This window comes from Ceratotherium simum, chromosome 19 (assembly GCF_057802395.1).
Source record: "Ceratotherium simum simum isolate JZ-2026a chromosome 19, ASM5780239v1, whole genome shotgun sequence".
NCBI classification, from domain to species: domain Eukaryota; kingdom Metazoa; phylum Chordata; class Mammalia; order Perissodactyla; family Rhinocerotidae; genus Ceratotherium; species Ceratotherium simum.
The window spans coordinates 55,604,528-55,624,726 of record NC_141918.1 but is presented as its reverse complement, the minus strand read 5'-3'; the positions used below and the strand labels follow the sequence as shown (position 1 = coordinate 55,624,726).

At 44.8% G+C, this 20,199-nt stretch overlaps 1 protein-coding gene across 2 annotated transcripts in view; it reads left to right on the top strand.

Moving 5' to 3' along the window:
• Positions 1–620: 620 nt before the first annotated feature.
• MAP3K5 (mitogen-activated protein kinase kinase kinase 5) overlaps positions 621–20,199 on the top strand; it is a 191,914-nt gene continuing 172,335 nt past the window's right edge. Inside the window, exon 1 of one of the 2 annotated variants that reach the window (XM_087444167.1) lies at positions 621–1,274. In XM_087444167.1, coding sequence (XP_087300293.1) covers positions 863–1,274 — 412 coding nt within the window. In that variant the 5' untranslated portion in view covers positions 621–862. The remainder of the gene's footprint in view (positions 1,275–20,199) is intronic. The other variant, XM_087444166.1, reaches the window with a different exon arrangement.

Here is a 20,199-nt window from a genome sequence, read left to right as displayed (position 1 = left end):
CCAGTCTTCCATCTCGGGAAAGCATGTGGCGGTGGAGGGGAGTTTTTAGAACCTAAAGGAGCATGCTAACTCGGTCGGCAGCTGGAGCTAACCGATTCCTCCTTGGTGACAGCACCGCTGTTGGAGACTTCAAAATGGAAAGTACCAGGGGCAGACCTGATCCGCTTCGCCTGCCCTGCCGGGCGCCCCTGTCCCCCCTCAGCCACCCTCCCGCTCCGGCCCCGGCCCGGGGCCCGGCGGGGGCCCGGCGGGCATCCCCCCGGCGCGTCCTCCCGCGCCCCGCGGAGCCGAGCGCACCACCGCGCGTCGCGGGCAGACTTTGGCGCGCTCCGTCGTGCGTGCGCCCGGGCGTTCGCGCTCCCCCGCTGAGGTGGCAGCGGCGCGCGTCGGGCCGGCCCGCGCTCCCCGCAGCGCCCCCCACGGGCGGGCCGGCGCGCGGAGCCCGACGAGGGGGCGGTCGGAAGCGGGGCCGGCGCGAGCGGCCGCGGGAGCCGAGCGGGCGAGGCGGCCGGGCGGCGGGAGAGCGCGGCCGGAGCAGGAGGAGAAGGAGGAAGTGGCGCGGGGCGGCGGGGCGGCGGGGCGGCGGGGCGGGCCGTCGGGCGGCAGGTAGCTCCCCCGAGGGCGCACGGGCAGGGCCGCCCGCGCTCCCACCGCACCCTCACCCGCGGCGGCGGCGGCCACGGAGGCGCCGAGGAGGGGCGAGCGGCCGCCGGGCGGCGGCGTCCCCGCGGCGGAGAGGGCGCCCGAGAGGCGGCGGCGGCGCGGCGCGGAGGGCGGGACGCGCGATGGCAGCCGCGTAGCCCGGCGCGCGCGGAGCAGCCCCGAGCTGTGGCCGGCCCGGCGGCGCGGCGGCGCGGGGGCCATGAGCGGCGAGGCGGCCGAGGGCCTCACCTTCTCCGGGCCGCCCCTCGCGCCCCCGGGCCTCTGCGCGCTGGCCGAGGGCGCCCGGCGGGGGGCGGCGGCCGAGGGCCAGGACAGCCCGCTCGCGCCGCCGCCGCCGCCGGGCAGCTTCTGGAACGTGGAGGGCGCCGCGCCGGGCCCCGCGTGCGCGAGCGGCGCCCCCCGGAGCCGGGGCAGCGCGGGCGGCGGCCGGCGGACCACGGTGGCCTATGTGATCAACGAGGCGAGCCAGGGGCCGCTGGCGGCGGCGGAGAGCGAGGCCCTGCAGAGCCTGCGGGAGGCGTGCGAGGCGGCGGGCGCCGCCCTGGAGACCCTGCACTTCGGGAAGCTGGACTTCGGGGAGACGGCGGTGCTGGACCGCTTCTACAACGCAGGTGCGTGTGCGCCCCGGGTCGGGGCCGAGCCCCCGGCCGCCGCGGGGGAGACGCTTCTCCGGGCAGCCGGAGTGCTTCCTCCTCCTCACTCTTGCCCCGCTCCCGGCGCTGCCCGCTGCTCCCGGCCCCGCTCCTGGGGAGGGGGGTGCCGGTGCACGGGCCCCGGGGGAGAGGGAGGGGGTGCCGGTGCACGGGCCCCGGGGGAGAGGGAGGGGGTGCCGGTGCACGGGCCTCGGGTGCCCTGCGGGACCCGCGACCGCCGCGCGGGGCTCCCCCACAGAACTCTTGTCCTCGGCGCGCGCACATGCCCCGGTCTGTCCTCCGTCCAGTGTGGTGGCTTCCCTTCCTTCAGGGTGGCCCGTGTTTCCTTCTGGACGCGCCTGTGACCGCTTTAGGTGACGTTCTCGTTCTCTCGGGGTAGTTTTGGAAGAACAGACACCATGACTGATGCCGCGGAGCCGGCTGCACGCGGAGTGTGTCTGTGAATCTGCAGGTCCTGTCATGATCTTCCCAACTCAGTTTACCTTGAGCTCAGTGGCTTGAACTTCCCATCTCTTACCAATTTGAAGTTTCAAGTCGTCACTTCCAAAAGTCACTTACGCTAAGGCTGTGTGGTATCTCTATTAAGACTTCGGTGAAAGAACCAGGTCTGTTTTTTATTACCCCATATCCCTAGTTGGGCTGAAAAGTGTTTAATTTAACATTGTTGAAAACGCGGATGTGCTATTGGCCATTAAAGTGATTGCTAGCATAATGTATGAAAAAAATGTATCTTTTCATCCTATGACAGATTTCAGGGTGTTACTGCAATTCTAGTGACTGAAGCAGTTAGCTCTCTGTTAGCAAATGTAAGGAATAATGATGTGATATTGAAACTAACCCTTAGCACTCTGTGCAACCAATATTGAGAATATGTACATATTTATTAAGTGTGGGGGGAAAATTTGATTTAATGGTGGCTTCAAACAATAAGGTTCTTGCACTTGTGATCACGTAAAAGGTTTTATATTCCAGTCTGGTTTCAGTTCTGATTCTCCTCAGTCTCTCCAGAATACCTGAAGTAGGCTTATGTCAGTTTTGGAATTCAGCCAAAGCTGAATATTTTAAGAACAAGAACTTCTTCATGCTAAGGAAGCCAGACTAAATAAACTAGGACTTTCTGGTTCTGCTATTTTTTTACAGACTTGGTCTTCATAACTGAACAGGAGTAGAATATATTATGGCTTGGTTCTTTGGGTAGCTTGCTATAAAAATTGCATAAGCATAACTTTTCTAAAAATTACAGCACTCTTTATTTTTGGATTATAACTTGGAAGAAGCTTCAAAGAACTGAAAGATACGTGAGGAAAACACCCAGCTGAGTACTGGGCCTATTTTTATTGCACTGATAGATTGGGTATTTTTTATAGGGCTCTATAGAAAAATCTTAAACGCTGAGCTACTTTGAAAGAAAGTTTCCTTGACAAGGCTCACTTAGGGTTTATTCTCCAAGTACTATCTCTGGGAAAGGGAGAGAAAAAGATTAGAAGGGACCAGACATTTGAACTGTATCTCATTTAATTCTCCAAAGGAGCCTGTAATGGAAATACTCTCCTTCTAAGGTGAGGAAACCAAGGGATCCACAACCGGCCCTGGGACTCAGAGGTCATAACTAGTCAATACAGGATTCCGCTTCAGGAGCTGACCCTAAAAGGTCATGCTCTGCCCTTGCTGCCTCCCTTCAGCTGGGCTGATTTACTCTCAGAATCAAGGGAAAGTCTCTATCTTGGATCATGTGACGCAGAGCTGGCAGGGACCTTGTGAGCCATGTAGGTGCAGTGTGGAATCGAGGGGAGGACACGCTCCGGGAAGGCCTGTGTTTCTGGGCCAGCTCTGTCCCATCCCATTGCTTTGCTCAGCGGCTCAGGCTCCAGTTGAACCCTGCCTGTGTGAGTGACATGAGCTTGGAGCCCTCTCCTTCTGCGTGAAGATGTGGTGAATGAAGACGATATGTTTTGTCCGAACCCTTTATTTTTCCAAACTGACGTCCTCCCAGCTTGAAGGTAGTAGAACTTGTCTTCCTAAAACAGTGCTTGCTCCTACTCCACCGGGGTTGTGCAAATTTTCCTGTGAAGGGCCAGATGGTAAATATTTTAGACTCTTCGTGAGGTCTCTCCACAGCTACTCAGTTCGGCCATTGTTACTGGGGAGCAGCCATTAACTGTACCTAAACAGATGATTGTGGCTGTATTCCAATAAAACTTTATTTTTTTAATTTTTATTTATTTATTTATTTTTGTGAGGAAGATTGGCTCTGAGGTAACATCTGTTGCCAATCTTCCTCTTTTTGCTTGAGGAAGATTGTCGCTGAGCTAACATCTGTGCCAGTCTTCCTCTATTTGGTATGTGGGATGCCACCACAGCATGACTTGATGAGCGGTGAGTAGATCCGCGCCCAAGATCCGAACCAGCGAACCCTGGGCCGCCGAAGTGGAGTGCAGAACTTAACTACTACACCACTGGGCTGGCCCCAGAACTTTATTAATGGACACTGAAGTTTGAATTTCATATAATTCACAAGATATTATTATTTTTATTTTTTTCCCAATCATTTAAAAATGTAGAAGCTGTTCTTAGCTTGCAAGCCATACAAAAACAGGCGTGGCAGGATTTTGGCCCCTGGGCCATGCTGACCTTTGCTCTACATCCACTGCCCCCACTTGTAAGTTGAATCAGGATGATGTGGTGGGACGAACACTGTCCCGCAGGTTCAGTTGGAGTTTCCGTCCTGGCTCTGCTCTGAACCACGTAATTGTGAGCAAGGCCCTTCGCCTCCTGCAGAGGCCTGTAAAACTGACCAGGGGTGGAAGTGGAGGGGAAATTGAAGTAAACTTCTTAGATTCCCAGATTTACTCCTGTAAGTCTGCAAAGGTAAGGCAGCCTGGCACGCTGGGACAGAGCTTTGGAACAAGTTTCAAGATCTGGATTCTGGTCCTGGTTCTCTAATATGGAACAAGTCATTTAAAATCTCAGAAAATAGTGGAGGGGTGGAATAATTGGTGTCTAAGATTACCTCCAGCTCTCAAATTCTGTACTTTAAAATTGCAACATTATTAATACAGAAGGAATCATTTCAGTCCATAGGGATGGATGAACTGCTTGTGTATATCATGTTCCGGCCCCAGACGTTCAGAGTTGATGGGGAGGGCTGGCTGTAGCGAGGCCTTTGTGAGGGTCCACACAGAGCGCCCTGGGCTCCCAGGAAAAAGCCTCTAGAATCAACATGGGGGGGTGGGTTCAGAGGTGACCCCTACACTGAGACAGAGGGATAACAAGGACCCCAACATTGAAAAGGGAGTGTTGATATTGGAATAGCTCCACTTAATGGAATGGATAAGAACTCAAAGCTGGTTACATTTTTATAGGCTTCCCTGTCTACGTGTCCTGGAGTCTTTTTAAAGAATAGATTGCAGCCAAAGGTTTTCACTTATTTTCCCTGTTTATTGTGTAACTGTAATCTAGTTTCTTCCCTGACTACACTTGTCATTTTTTTTTCATTCCCGTTCTGAGGGGAAACTACTATTGTCACAGCTTTTATGAAGATTCTTTATATTTACATATACAAAAGCATCATTCCCTCCCCAGGCCCCTGCATGGTAGGCAGTCAGTTTCCATAAAAGCCAAGAGATGTCAGGGATACAGAGCTACTTCTTTCAGGTAGACAGACCCAAGGTAGAAGCGTCTCATAAACATTTTTTTAGTGAACACCAGTTCTGTGAAGTATAGCAGGAAGAGGCTTGATTATTCCCCCATTTTGCTCATGGGAAAACTGAAAGTAAGGAGGTTATATTCATTCTTTTGGGTTAAATGATTTAAGGTTGCTTCTTGGAACCAGGAACACACGTCTCCTTAGAAACAGTGTTATAAATGGTGGTTGGATTCTGGGAATAGCCTGTGAGAAGCTTGTTAACTCAGTGTACACGAAGTGTGAAACCCATTCTTTAAACATTCAGGAAAATTAAGTTCCTGAAACCTGACACCGAGACTTTGAATGCACCTTTCCTCATGTTAGACTCAGCAACTTTTGCTTTCATCTAGCTTCTGGTAACATCTAGACCAGACGTAGGAGTTTCACTTTGGATTGGAGGTGAGGAGAGGAGGAGGTGCTGTGGTGAGGTCGGGAGGAAGGAGGGATGCTGGGCAGGGAGAGGAAGGATGCTCGAGGAGGAGGGAGCAATGCCAGCAGGGAATCTAGTAACACTTTCTCCCCTTTCAACTTTCTTCCCCTCCCGACCTTCTGCTTATGGCCTTGACTTCCTGCTGATGTGAGACCCAGGGACACTGCTCTCCTCAAGGCCACGTCACTGGCTCTCGGTGGTCATGGGATGGTGGGCACGGGATGAGAACAGCTGCCCACTTCCCCTTTTCCTGCTGCAAGGCACTGTGTCCATCTGCCTGGGTGTTCCCTTAGCCAGGCCCGCTGCAGATTGCAAGCTCTTACCAGCCTTGGCCCTGTAGCAATAGTGGGTAACAGGAAGGAAGCATACACTGGCTGAAATCTTGAGAACTTAGCTTTTATATTTTCATCTCTGTTACGTTCCCGCTTTACTTGGGCTTGTGATGAAAGTCAGCCATTTAGGCCATGTCCCTGGAGAGGCGCTGGAACTTCCTGGGCTTTGGTTCCACTTGCTTCGGCACGGCTCCTTAGGACTCCAGTCTTATTGACGACAAACCAAAACAAGCATCACCCTTGTCTCCTGTCTGTCCCCGGCTGAGAAGTTCTTGAAAGTCTTACAGCCCACTTCTGCATTTTCTGCTTTTAAATCCAGTGAGCTTTCCTGTGTGCCATCTCAGATACTTAGAGGGAGAGGGTGAAGTCAGCATTTTCTGAACAGTGGTTCCCATGAACTAGTTTAAAAAAATTTGAAGACCAACGTGTTTGTCAACATTTTATTTTTCCGAGTAAGGATAGTAGAAAGAGAGAGAGAATTCGACAACTGGCCGTCTGCTGCCATGATTTCTCAAAAAGGAAAAGATATTTTTATGTTAGATTAGGGAAGGCATAACCTTAGAATAAGGAATAGCTCTTTGCATACAGTTACTGTGTGGAAGAACTCATTGTCGAGGATTCTTTTTCTCATTTCAGCATGGATGAGTGAAAGCTTTATCCTGCTGGTCAGCAGAGCCGTGTTGAGGACCTCTGGTCATACCACTCACAGCCCTTCCCTTCTTCCAGTCACTTCTTCACACGAGAAACAGACCTCAGCAAAATAGCAAACGTGGACAAACTCATCAGGAGAAAGTCTAGTTAGGAGAGATTTAAAGAAATACTCCTGTGGTGCTCTGTGCATGGTTTTCTTTGGGCTTTTGACTTTTTGCTGGCACACCGTTGGAGCACCTGTGCCCACCCCCTGTGAACCCGGAGCACTGTGCTTCCTTTTGCTTTCTTTTTTGGTGAGGAAGATTGGCCCTGAGCTAGCATCTGTGCCAGTCTTCCTCTATTTTGTATGTGGGACACCACCACAGCATGGCTTGATGAGTGGTGTAGGTCCATGCCTGGGATCCAAACCCTCGAACCCCAGGACGTTGTGAACTGAACCACTACACCACCAGGCTGACCCCTCCTCTTGATTTCTTGGAGGCAAAATTGTAATTTCCCAGAAAGAGCTTTACTAGGAGATTGACAAAAAGCAAAACTAAAAAGAAAACTTCAAAGCACAAGAATGAATTTGTTTTTAGAGCACCCGTTTCTTACCCCAAATAGTCAACTGCAGATTGTCACGACTGGCCCTGCTTCCCAGGCTCCTGGGATCCTGATTTCTCTGCTCAATTTGGTCGCCTTTGGTCTGCTTGACATTCGTCAGTTGGTAGTTTAAGTTGGCTCCACCTCCAGTAAAGCCTAATTATAAGTGCACAGCGTGGCCTCGTCTCACCAGTGGCCTTGGCTGGTGCCAGCCTTCTGGGAGTTCTCTGCTCCAGGTCAGTTCCCCTCTGGTGGCTGCAGGGACTGTCCCTTGCTTCCTGTTTTGGAGGCCAGTTCCTGTTTCTGGTTTGCAGGAGAAAATTGGTTCACAGCTTCTTTGTGGAGCAATGGTAGATTGACAGGCACAAAAGCCCACTGAATGCACAGGTCTCCACCGACAGGTTCCAGCTGTTTCTGCTTTCCAACTGGTTGCCCCAAGTGGTCCCTTCAGACACCACCCCACTCTGCCTGGGGCAAGGTGAGAGTTGAGGATGTGGTAAAGTGGTGGGGGTGGGCAGGGGTGCAGGAACGCACAGCCCTGTGGGAATCAGGAGGAACCCAGGACCCTGTAGCCTTGAGAAAGGTATATCTTGGAAACAGCCTGGCTGTCCCATCATTTGGATATAGATAAGTGGGGAAACTGGCTATATTTAAGAAAGATACCCTTATTTTCAGGGAGCAAAATTAAATTTGCAAATTTTATTAGTAGCATTAAAGAAAAAAAAAGGAAAGCAAAGCAAAATTATAAATTATTTGAAACTTCACTGGTGATTCTAACACATTGGCTTCTTTAGTTGTGTTAATATACTGGCTTTTCTCTCTGGCTGGAGATGTTGATGCTGATCAAAATGTGTACCAGATTACTGGAGAAGGAGAAGGGATATGAGACAAAACTGGTTTTTGAAGTCTTGTCTAATTATTCCAAAAATTTTAAAAGTGAGTACTTACCTCTTATGTGAGTTTTATTTTGTAGATTTTTTCCAAAGCAAAACATAAAAGCTAACATACATAACCTGGTCTACATTGTGGTAATTTTCTTAGGGGAGACAGAAGGGAGGAGAGGAAATGTAAATATTAGCAGCATCTCCTACTGAAAATCATAGCAGAGCAGGTCTGTGTAGCTGAAATGCCACAGAAATTGCACAAGGTAACAACAAACACTGCATTCCAGGGGACCTTTTCTGTTTCAATAGGTAATCCACAATGAGGAAAGCAATTGCCTTTGGTATATGATTCATACAGGAAGGAAGTTATATTCCTTGTATAGCAAGTCTCTGCTTATGGTTGTGACCAGTGATATCAGTGTTTTCCAACCCTTCAGTCTCTTCTAAGAACTCATAAGAAACAGAAACCTGGGGAGAACCGCCCTAGTGACTGTCAGGCCGTCTGTCCGCTGACTCCAAACCATTCAAACCAAGTATTTGCCTATGCCAGAGAATTCGTCCTCCTTGAAAAGTCTTGGTTACCCCTATTTCTTATTTAAAAATCATCCAAGGAGTATACGTACACCCAGCCTATTCCATGTCACATGCCTCTTAATCGCACACTCAAGTTTTCTGATATGGTGAATGTGACAAATGTCAGCTTAGAGCCTAAGCAGCCAGGACCAGGCGGGCGAGTCCTGCTGTCCAGAGGCTGTGGCTTTTACCTCCAGCAAGGTGTTTTCCAATTCATAGTTTGGTCCTGTGCGGGCACAGGTGATTTTATGTGGCTACATCAGAGTGATGATATAAATGAATGTTGTTCTGTGGAGTGTAGTACTCTTTTGATCATCTTATTAGCACCGTAAAATAAATAGATGTGGCCATGTCATCGTCTGTATTTGATAGTTGAGGAAACTCCTCCTTGGAGAGGGTATGTGACCTGGCTAGAATAGATCAAGTGGTGGAGTAGGAGTCGAACTCGGGTCTTCTAACTTCCAAGTAATCCAGGTGTGTTTTCCCACTGTGCCACACTTTCCCCCTGTGGTGAAAAACATTTCAAAGCACATATGCTGTTTAAGAGGGTCAGTTTTAACATCTTGGTCCATGCTGGTAGCCTTATTATGAGGGAGAGTCACGGTGGTGTCACTTAACTTCTGGTCCCCTCTTGCAAACAAATTTCAGTGACTTCTTGTTAACAGTCTTGTAAAATAATCCATCAGAAAGCTGACTTTGAGGGCCGGCCCTGTGGCTTGGTGGTTAAGTGCGCGCGCTGCAATGCTGGTGGCCCGGGTTCGGATCCCGGGTGCGCATCGAGGCACCACTTCTCCCTCCATCCTGAGGCCGCGTCCCACATACAGCAACTAGAAGGATGTGCAGCTATGACATACAACTATCTACTGTGGCTTTGGGGGGAAAAAATAAAAAAAATAAATTAAAAAAAAAAAAAAAAAAGAAAGCTGACTTTGACATTTTTCTTTCGGTACCAAAGAGGAAGCCTGCAGTCAAGGCCGAGGCTGGTTGCCAGTTGCATGGCCCGTAGCTGTGAATTGGGCTTTCTCCGGGCAAGTCTGAGGCTCTTTTCTGGGCAGGGTGGTCAGAGGGACTGCCAAGGTGGTGGTAGACCAAGCCTTTCTCCAGAGAGAGCCAGAGAGCTGGGTTGACAGCACAGCTGGGAGCATCCCTTTTCTCGGTTCCCTGAGAAATTCTGCCTCCTGCGTCCAGTTTGCTTCCCATTGATGTTCTAGCGTATTCTCAGTCATTCAGTTCCGTAGACATTTGTTAATTGCCGGTGATGTGCCTCTTACTATGATAGATGCACCAGAGGATGACGAAAGAGAAGCAGGCAAAAATCTGTGGGAGAATAGAGGCTGGTAAATCTGTTTTCATGGGAAACACTGATGATAAGACAAAAGTCAGGAGAAACTGCCTGTGCTCCTCATCCTTCCCCACCCGGCTCATTTTTTCTTAAAAACGTTTTTTAAGTTATGACACATTTCAGTCATAAAGAAAGTACATAAAATAGAAGACACTCATGCGTTCACTGCCTAAATGTAATAGCTCTTAACCATTTTGACATTTGTTTCACTTCTCTTTCTCTCTCTCTTTTGGAGAAATAAATCACTCTGGACAGCACCAAAAGCCCCTTTCTACCGCATCAGTCTCCCTTCCTGGGATAGTGCTTCCTTCACCGGAAGTGCTGAATTATAATTTTCAAAAATCTAAAATCATGGTTCTCTGCAAATATAAACATATGTCAAATATTTAGTTAACTCATTATTTAATGAGAAAACCAGTAAGATAGTAAAATGGGCTCCAAGGAGAATTTGAAGAGCAGATATTATATACACTCATGCACAATCAGTAATGCTGAAATGAATTTGCTGATTGGTGCAAAACTGATGAATGTTCTCTAAGGCCATTCTGCGAGTATAAATGTTGGAGTCATCTTTTCTACAGGGTGGAAATCAATTGCATCTCTGTAAAACAATATTCATTTGTATTGCTGTGGACAAGAATTACTTGCATTACTGTCAGTGTTGCACAACCTAATGTTTATCCCAGCGGCATTGTAAAAGGCCTCATCACTAGGACAGTCAAATGTGCGCATCCTTTTACGATCAGGTAGTTGCCTGAGGGTGCACTACCCGAAGCCCAGCCCTCCACTGAAAGGAGACCCAATACCCTCTTTTGCCCATTTCTAAGTCTTTGACGACTTTTCTGCGCAGGAGGTTGGTCCTTCTCAGCAGACTATGCCCATGTGTTCCTCAAGAGCTCGCACCCCACCCGATTAAAGGGCCCATTTTCTTTTCTCGGCTCTGCCACCATCTGAAGCTGTGTTTGCCCTGAGAGGGTCCCAGGATACCTTGTTTTAGCCTGGCTTCCTAATCATGGTTGTTTTCAGGTTAGGAAACATGTACAAATTGGATATTAGTCTGTTGGTCACCTAGGTTTTGAGTGTGATAAGAGGTACAAGCCATGTGGCCAGAACCAAGTCAGAAATACAGCACTGTGATGCCTGCAGTGTCCACAAACCCAGCTTCACGCCTGTGCTGGGAAATTGTCCTCAGTACTAATGGGAACTTCAGTAGTCCAGACTGCTCCAAATAGGTTTGTGTTTTTGGAGAAAAAAAAATCCTTGTAATGTTTTAGAGGGCAACTGCTGTAAATTGCCGGCAAATTGCTGTAAAATTCCACGTGCCAAATACTTGACATGGGTCTTGTAATTTAAGGCAAGTTGTCCCCAAATGCGCAACATGTGTTACCATGTGCTAGTGCCGTGCCAGTCACTTCACATGCCTGATCTTATTCAGTCTTTAAAATAGCTTTATGGGGCAGGTAGCATCAGGGGACCAGTTTTATACATGGGAGAACAGAGACCCTGCAAGGATTATCAACTTTCCTAGTGTCACGTGGCTACTAAGGGACAGAGCCAAGTTTTGAACCAGATTGTCTAATTCCAGAGTCTGTTCACTTATAACGACACTCCTGTCTCCCAGAAGTAAATTTTCTATTTGAAAACATTTACATTTTTATTAATACCATGATTACAGTCTTCTCATCAGCAGACATTTGTTGACTACTTGAAAGATTTCTTTCTAAGGTCTGCACAAAATTAAGTTAAAAGAGTGCAATTTCTGCCTTTTATGATCTTAACAGTCTACTTGGGAGTTCAACAATTACATCAATAATTCTTGGTAGCCTATCACATGCAAGGTGGTGCTCTAAGTAGTGAATAAGTAAAGGTAATTTTTTTTCAGTACCTCGTAAGGTGAATGATTTCATTGAGCTGTACATTTCATTGGGAACGTTTATTACTGCTGTGATAGATGGGGAAATGCACTGAAAATAAAATCTCACACAACTGTAAACTATGCATTAGGCTCCCCGCTCTATTTTTATGTGAAATCAGCATCATATTGAAAATTATTTAAATAAATTCCCAGATTTTATTTGAAACCTTTAAGATCTTTTATAAATATTGATAATCTCATTACATTGACTTCCAAGAGGGTGTCATAATTCTTTAATGAAGAAAAATTTTTTATACTGACTCTTAGGGCAGCAAGTGGAGTTATTGCCTGATCCTTGGAACCTCTTTTCTTATATATTGTTTTTCTAGTAGTAGAATTTGATCTGTATTTAAATTCTCGTGTATTGATCTTTTCAGTTTGTGAAAAAATCTAGGCTATTTTAGAAAATTGAAATATGCCAACAGTGTAATTTTAACTTGGTGTTCTTTAGGACTCTCGGCCATAGTAAAATTGTGTTGCCGGCTTGTTATGATGCCTGGAGTGTGTGGTCCTTGATTGACAGAAAAAGTCACCCTGAATGCCAAGTTACTGAATGAGAATAGTAAACAAACAGAATTCCATTTAGATAATGGAGTCTAAATGGCAGACATGTATTGGATACATTGTTGAGGCAGAACCATATCATATTATGGTGTACATAAAAAATGACTAAGGGGGCCCAGCCCTGTGGTGTAGCAGTTAAGTGCACGCGCTCTGCTGCTGGCGGCCCAGGTTTGGATCCTGGGTGCGCACCGATGCACTGCTTGTCAGGCCATGCTGTGGCAGGGTCCCATATAAAGTGGAGGAAGATGGGCACGGATGTTAGCCCAGGGCCAGTCTTCCTCAGCAAAAGGAGGAGGATTGGCATGGGTGTTAGCTCAGGGCTGATCTTCCTCACACACACACAAAAAAATGACTGCGGTGGAAATCTGGGCTACCTTTGAAGGTTCTAAGCAACATTTTTGAATTATATTTTACATAACATTTCTAATTATTTTTGAGTCATGTACGTACAGTTGAGGTATGTTAGCTCTACCAAAACAATTCCTAGATTTTGAGGAATTGGTCTTGGGAAACTAGTTTTGCTTGATCCAGTGAAAATTTAGACATTTGGATCTAGACAGTAGGCTTTTAGTTTTTCAAAATTAACTTCTGGTCAGTTTCCCAGATATAGTAGCCCAGTGTTTACTGTTTATATGCTATCAGAATAAGAAAAGGTTTGTAGACAGTCTAGAGGGCAGGGAGCCTGGCTTTAAAACTTAGCATATCTCTTTGGATGTGTGAATATTGTTACAGTAGTTGCAGAGCACTGTCTGGGTTTGAGTTGCTTGGCTCGACCTAGTGAAATGAGAGAACAGTGTTGTAGCTTACACGTGAGTTACGACAGCAATAGTTGGCTTGACTTTTCCTGCTGAGCAACTTAGTGCTGCCAATATTTTATGTGCTTAAAGTACACTTGGCAGTTGGTAAATCTGAAATAAAATTGGAAAGGAAATGCTATCCTAGACTCTTCAGGAGTCCTAGACTCTTCTTTCCCTTATAAAATCAGTAGTGTAGAAAATTCATTTAGTCATTAAATATGAGACATGAGTGGGTTACCCCAGGACTCATTGTGCTGTGTTTATTAGAATGTCGACCTGCATTTCTGTGTTGTTTCTCAAGTCTGAAATTGAGAGTTGTCTGCATTATAAATCTTTGCACAGTGAGTTATGCTTTTGACTCAACGTTTAATTTCTAGGAGTCTTTTGTTAGTGTTTACTAGTCCATTTAGCATATATTCAAATGAGTGGCACATTTGTGTCATAGGTGTTAATTTTGATTAATTTATGTCATACCAAGGTATCCGTGACAAAAATTCATACTTATGAACATAGTATGTTTACAAAGTTAACTTTTTAAGGTTCTTTTGAATAAATTAGATGCAAAGATATAATAATTAAGGCAAATTACAGGAGCATCTAAAAGCTTCTAACGTGTGTGAATATTCATCAAGTGTTCATTAATGACAGGTTAGGGAATGGCTTGCCTGGATTTGTGGGAAGTTTAAAAGTTCAGACAGAATCCTTCTGTTGATTCTTTGTTTAAGGCAGCAGAAGGCAGAAAAAAGGCAGGCAGACAACTCCCAGCAAGAATTTCTAGGTGAGTGAGCTTAAGTCACCTTCATGGGGTTTTATGGTTACGTTTATAACTGTCATTACTGATGTCTCATTTGATGCCCATTTATGAAATCTTTGAGAAGGGAAAACCTTAATATCATAAGGATGACTCTTCTACTTCTGCCAAATCTCTTCTACACTTGGAACTAAAGTTAAGGAATTGCTTTATCTCCCTGGTTTGCCTCTAACATCAAGGCACATATTTCCACCGTTTGGTGAACGTTGATAAGAGATGGCAAAGTGCTGCCTCACAAGTTCCAAGCCTCGTGGAGCTCAGGACGCTGCATTTAGTCAAGTTTTATTAAAGGAGCAGGTTTCCTCTTGTTAAATATATAGTGAACATTCTTCTTGATGGGTAGTCTCTTGATTATCCAGGCTTGTGGCTTCTCATTCATTTTTAGTGTGGGGTGGCCCTGGAAGTGCCAGATGCCATCCTCGGGTGGTCCCAGGGCAAATGAACTGTTCACGCAAAAGCTGCTGTCGCTGTGTTGTGACACTGCTTGGGAATTTTGAAGCAAGAGTGTACTATTTGTATAATGTCACCATGCCTTAATTTTCCCCAACCACCACCTTTAATAGGTTTGTGCTTTCCTCTGCAAGTGTCATCAGACGTGTTGGAATACGTTTGCAGGAGCAGGTGTATGAAGCACCCATGATTCTTCTGTTTTCATATTCCACTTTTTTGGTTTGTTCTTGTTTAATTTGTCAGGGGAGAGAGAGCCTGTTACCTAAATAGAGTTCTGTGCCAGGGGATAAGCCACACTTAATTTGAGAAGATTTTCTCAAAGCATTAAAGGAGAAATAGGCTATGATTGGCGAATCCAGAGCCCTAATCTGCTTTCAGTTATCTGCTCTAAGTGCTGGAAGCTCAATTTAAGACTTGGCCTGGGTTACAAGCTTCTGATGACTTTATATTTAGTCTGTGAGAATTTTCAAGCCTGGTGTCCCTTCAGCCATAGAAGAAGGTGTTGCCCAACTTTTGAGCCATAATATGTACCTAATCTGTGGTCACCAGGGAAATTCCTTCCTGAATCCAGCACGTTGCATAGTTATTTATGAACTTAAGCTTAGCATTCTGTCTCATTTAAGCTAAGAATAATTGTGGAATGATTTCTCTTTCTGTTTGTATTCTCTTTAAGATCTGTGTAATTTTTTTTTACTGTGTGCTTATGTTAGAAGCCCCCATCTGTTACTCCTTAAAATAATCCTTTAAAAGCTATTAAATAAATCTCGATTTGTTCTAAAATTCAGTGTTCAGTGCGCACTTGATTCTTTGCGGGATATTAAAAAAGCTGTTGCTCCATGAGTCTTGCATCATATGTGAAATGACTAAGAAACAACTGAAAAGTCAAGTCCAACGTTCCAGGGCCGTGAGAAATCTTCGTTAGGAAGGTCTGACGTAGAAGGAGCAGTTTCAGGTCTGTTAGGACCATTAAAATATCATCCCATGTCTCTCTTCCTGGTCTGTCTTGTTTGTTCTGTATCTTTGATACCTAACGGAGTCTGTGGCACATAACACGCACTTGACACATATTGGTGGACTGAATGCGTGAACATTGCACTTTCCCTCCTGGTATTTTAGTTATTGGTTTCCATGTCTGCCTTTCCTTAAGTGTGAGTTAAGCTCCTAGATGGTGAAGATCACATTTTGTGGATCTTGACATCCTCCAAGTCTTGTGTATCTGTGCCTGATCTATAGACCACGCTTACTGATGCTTATTGGATAGAATTCAGTGACATCAACCTTTCCCTTGAGGGACTGACAGTCTGGTCCAGGAGGCCAGCCTAGAAGCATATAGTAGTTTGTGCTGATTGTTGTACTGGACGCTTATGTAAAGTGCTTTGAGAACACAAATGACAGAAGATTCTTCTGGGGAAAATGGGAGTGTGGAGGAGGTTGGTTAAGGCTTTAAGACAGGAGGCGACATTTGAATTTTTTTTTTTATTGAGGTATAATTGATGTATACCATTATATTAGTTTCAGGTGTACGGCATAATGATCTAATATTTGTATACATTGCAAAATGATCACCAAATCAGGTTTAGAAGGATAACAAGTAAAAACACTTATTATGTGCCAGGCATTTTAAATTATGGGACTAATGAATCTCCCCATAAGGAAGAGGTAGACTACAAAGAGGGCCTAGGAGGAACCAAGAGAACCCCAGCATTTGAAGATGGACAGAGGAGGGCACCACCTGGTGAGGAAGAGAAGTGGTCAGGAGGCACACAGCCAGCGGGGAAGGTTCATGGGTGGGGGTGGTGAGCTGAGTGACACACAGAGGGCTTGTCAGAAGTCAGTACAGTGGAAGGTTTCACAGAAATCACTGGACTTGGAGGTTAGAAGGTCCCTGGTAGCTTCTGCCAGAGCAGTTTCAGGAAAGTAGTCTGGGGATAGTGTCTTGAGTGATCGCTGGCGAACGGCGGGAGGCGTGTCACGCAGAGTATCATATAAAGAAGTGTGTTGGTGCGAGAGTTAGGAAGAACAGGCAGTGGCTGGAAGCGCTGTGCCCCGCTCCCCGGATGAGGCACTGTGCCTGGTCCTGCAGTGTTTGTGCCTCAGAGACTGGATGAGGTCAGTAAGCCTTTGCGGCTCAGGTGTTGCTTAACATTGTTTCTGTGAGAACGTGGAATACAAATTCCCATCACTTTCTTCCAGAAACAACATTTGGAGCATGACCCTTTGTAAATGTACTTCTTTTCTTGCTAATCGGAATTGGCTGAAAATAGAATTGCTTTTCCTTATGAGAATCTGTAACTTAGAAGAATTTGAATTCACAATGATGCGCTTAAGTTGAGGGTTCTTTCCTGGGTGCACTCAGTTTGCAGAAGTGCAAGACCTGTTCAGGGAGTGTCATGTTCGCTAAGGGAATGGGTATCTCAGGCCAGGGAGGTTTTTCTTTCCTCTGTCTCCAGTGGCCAGATTTCACATGCTTTCCAAACGAAAGAATAAGAACTGAGACCAAAAATGCAGTTATTATTTTCTCAGTCACTTGAAACACTTCATTGCTTATAACACTGGCCACTTACAAGTAAAAATGATGCGTTTTTTAAAAGAGATCTTTTTGCTTAGTGCCATCTCACTTTGTAAATGTATAGTGGAAAAACATTTTTTCAAAACTCGGATCACTTTTTAGGCTTCCTTCACCTTACGTTCCAAACCACCCTGACTGGAGGGCTGCTTTGACTAGATTACTGAAATAAACCCTGGATTAACTTGAAGGTACTCTCACTACCAGAGGTGTTCATTCATTTATATTCATTGTTTGTCCATTCCAAAAGAAGCTCCTGCCCACCTCCCAAAAATCTTATCTGAATTGTTACTATTGTTATACTGGCTATCTTGGAATCAGCTCCCTTCAGCCTTATCTTTTATACCGACTGCGTGCAGAAAGGAACATGACATTGACTGATGTTTGAGGTGACGCCTTTACAGAGAGAGACTTATGTGCCACACTCACCAGAGCAGGAAGGGCAAGGAACACATCTGCGTAGAGACAATTCGTATACTTGGAGATGACTTTACTAAGAACTAAGGTCTCTCTCTCTCGTTTTTTTTTTTTTTTTTGATAATGGGAGACCATTACAGAGCCAAATCTTTTGAAAACCTATTTTGAAAATCAGTTTTCAGGGTGAAATTTGGTTTTCTAAAGGAGTGTTTTCAAAGAGAACGTATTTTTAAATATTGGGTTGTTGAGATAGTACAGAATTTTCTTTAATGATAGTTATAATGATGGTAATAATAATAATAAAAAGTTTAGGGTAGAAACGTTTAGTTGTACAGTTTTCTGTCAGCGGTGTGGGTGATCAGCTAGGTTTCATTCCTTTCGTTCATGTGAAATGAACAAAATGCCTTTTTTGACATCATATGTCTCCCAGTGTGTCTTTCTAGTGCTGACGCCCAGGGCTGTAGGTTTGACCTGCTGTACACTCCACACCTGCTGGCACACAGGTACCCCAGACTCATTTCCGTACAGAAGTTGGTCCTCTTCTCTCATTCCTAACGTCTCATTAAATGGCACCCAGTTTTTGAAACCAGAAACCTGCCCTAGATTTCTTTAGAATAATCATGAATTGTATATGTATTAAGAATATCAATCCTTTATTTTTCTAAATGTATTAAATTTTTTCCTTAGTTTGATGTTTATTATACATTTATGTTAATTCTTGACACATTTTTATTAGTCAAAACTATTATCATTTGTGAATTCTGCTGTTGCTTTTAAGCACAGACTCTTGCTTCATGTGTAGATCAAACTTCCTTCATTCATTCATTGGTTCCGTCATTCATTCATCTATAAACATTGGTTGGTTCTGCATCCTGTGCTAGACATTGGAGATAGAAAGTGGCTATGACCTGGGCCCGCCCGCTGAATCCTCAGGTGGTGGTCTTCACTCGTCCGTGTCTTCTCTGTTTGTGTTTCTGTTTACTGTTACCCCATCCCATTTCTGTATGCTTTTTTCTTCTGTTTTCTTAAATCTATTTTTTAAGTTGAGATATAACTCACATAGCATAAGATTCACTCTTTTAACATGCAGAGTTCAGTGACTTTTAGTAGATTCACAAAGTGTGCAACTTTCACCAATGTTTAATTCCTGAACATTTTCATCATCTCAAAAACAAACCCTGTACCCACAGCAGTCACTCCTGTATCCCCCTCCCCCTAGCCCCTGGCAACTACTATTCTGCTTTCTATTTCTGTGAATTTGCCGGTTCTAGATATTTCCTGTAAGTGGAATCACACAATATGTGGCATTTTGTGACTGGCCTCTTTCACTTAGTATCATGTTTTCAAGCCTTGTCCATGTCATAACAAGTGTCAATACTCCGTTCTTTTTTCTGGCTGATTACTGTTACATTATATGGGTGTATAACACGTGTTGCTTATCTGTTATCAGTTGATGGACATTTGGGTTGTTTCCACTTTTTGGCTATTATGAATAAAGCTACTGTGAACATTCATACACAAGTTTTGGGGTGGATGTATATTTTCAGTTCTCTTCGTTATATACCTAGGAGTGGAATTGCTAGTTCATATGGTAACTAGCTTTTTGAGGAACCACTAAACCGTTTTCTAAAGTGGCTACACCATTTTCGGGCACCACCAACAATGTCTGAGGGCTCCAGTTTATCCACATCCTTCCTAGTGCTGGTTGCTGTCTGTCGTTTTGATTCTAGCCATCCTAGTGGTTATGAAGTGGTACCTCACTGTGGTTTTGACTTGCTTTTCCCAAATGACCAATGATGTTGAGCATCTTTTCATGTGCTTATTGGCCGTTTATATGTCTTTTTTAGAGAACTGTCTATTCAGATCTTTTGCCCATTTTTTAATTTGTCTTTCTATTCTTGAGTTGTAATAGTTCTTTATATATTCTGCATATAAATCTCTTTATCAGATATATGATTTGCAAATATTTTCTCCCATTTCGTGGGTTGTTTTTTCATTTTCTTGATAGTATCCTTTGAAGCAAAAGAGGTTTTAATTTTGATGAGGTCCAATTTATCTATTTTTCTTTTGTTGCATGTACTTTGGCTGTCTTATATAAGAAACCATTGCCCAATCTGAAGTCATGAAGATTTACACCTATGTTTTCTTCTAAGAGTTTTATAGTTTTTGCTCTCACGTATAGGTCATTGATCCATTTTGAGTTAATTTTTATATAACGTGAGGTAGCAGTCCAACTTCATTCTTTTGCATGTGAATATCCGGTTGTCTCAGCACCATCTGTCGAAAAGACCATTCATTCTTTCACCATTGAGTTTTCTTGGCACCCTTGTTGAAAATCAGTTGACTATAAATGTGTGAGTTTATTTCTCAGTTCTTTTCCATTGATCTATGTGTTTATCCTTATTCTAGTACCACTTAGTCTTCATTACTTTAGGTTTGTATTAAGTTTTGAAATCAGGAAGTGTGAGACCTCCAACTTTGTTCTTCTTGTTCACGATTGTTTTGGCTATTTTGGTTCCCTTGTATTTCCATATGAATTTTAGGCTTGTTAATTTCTGCAGAAAAGACAGTTGGATCTTCCTCCTATTTTTAACTGTCTCTGATATTCTTTCCTTTCTCATTAAAATTTTTTTATTCCTGTTTCTCTTGCATTTTTGGCTTTCAACTGGTCTCAACTTTTCACCTTTTTTCAGACTGATCTCAACTTTTGCTTCTTATTTATTGGCTATTGAACTGATCAGTGAACCATGAATTGCAGAGTTTTCAGGTTTTTGGTATTTATTGTCATTTATCACACCCAGGGGTGGGTAGATTTCCCTGCTTCCTTCCCTCCCTGCCATCCTCCCTTCTCTTCTTTCATTCTCTCCTTTCCCCTTTCCTTCCT